At 35.6% G+C, this 598-nt stretch overlaps 1 protein-coding gene across 1 annotated transcript in view; it reads right to left on the minus strand.

The window, feature by feature from the left end:
* LOC118334881 (LIM zinc-binding domain-containing Nebulette-like) overlaps positions 1-598 on the minus strand; it is a 35,262-nt gene that overhangs the window by 3,297 nt on the left and 31,367 nt on the right. Inside the window, exon 4 of the mRNA XM_035671004.1 lies at positions 4-44. Within this exon, the coding sequence (XP_035526897.1) occupies positions 4-44 (41 nt within the window). The remainder of the gene's footprint in view (positions 1-3; positions 45-598) is intronic.

Genomic DNA, 598 nt, shown 5'->3' on the forward strand with positions numbered 1-598 from the left:
AACCCTCGTCCTTTACTCTCTTCAAAATCCTTCTTATACTTCACCTGCAGGAGAGGGAGAGAAATACTTGAAATTAAAGGAATATTCACCAAAATCCTCTGTTAGAGATGTGCTCTGCATCTGTCTGAGTGACAAAAATGGTGAAAATCTCATAGTAAGTTTATCTCATCCCACGTTCATCAAATGGTTTGTTTTTTTCACATCAGTGCCTGTAAATAAAAAGAAATCAGATCAGTTCCTGCACTGCAAAAAAGGAATCTCAAGAAATGAAATAAGTCTTGGTTTTTGTCTAAAAAGCATGTTTTGGATTTGAAAAGAAATCTCATTTTAAGAAAATCTATCTCACTTTGTCTTAATAAGATATTACTGCTAATATTGAGCTCGATTTAACCAGTAACAACAATGGTTTGCATAATATGCCAGCAGATTCTGAAGTAAGACAACTCGCACAACGTCTCAGTTTAAGAGAAATTAAAGCAGTAAATGAAGCAGCTGTTTAGTTTTTTATTGTTTTAAGAAAAATGCTATGAATTAAAACATTGGGCGCCCGGTTAGCTCAGTCGGTAGAGCTGGCGACCCATATACTGAGTTGCTGCAG

This window comes from Morone saxatilis, unplaced genomic scaffold (genome assembly GCF_004916995.1).
Source record: "Morone saxatilis isolate NCDOM2014 unplaced genomic scaffold, NCSU_SB_2.0 Contig0, whole genome shotgun sequence".
NCBI classification, from domain to species: domain Eukaryota; kingdom Metazoa; phylum Chordata; class Actinopteri; family Moronidae; genus Morone; species Morone saxatilis.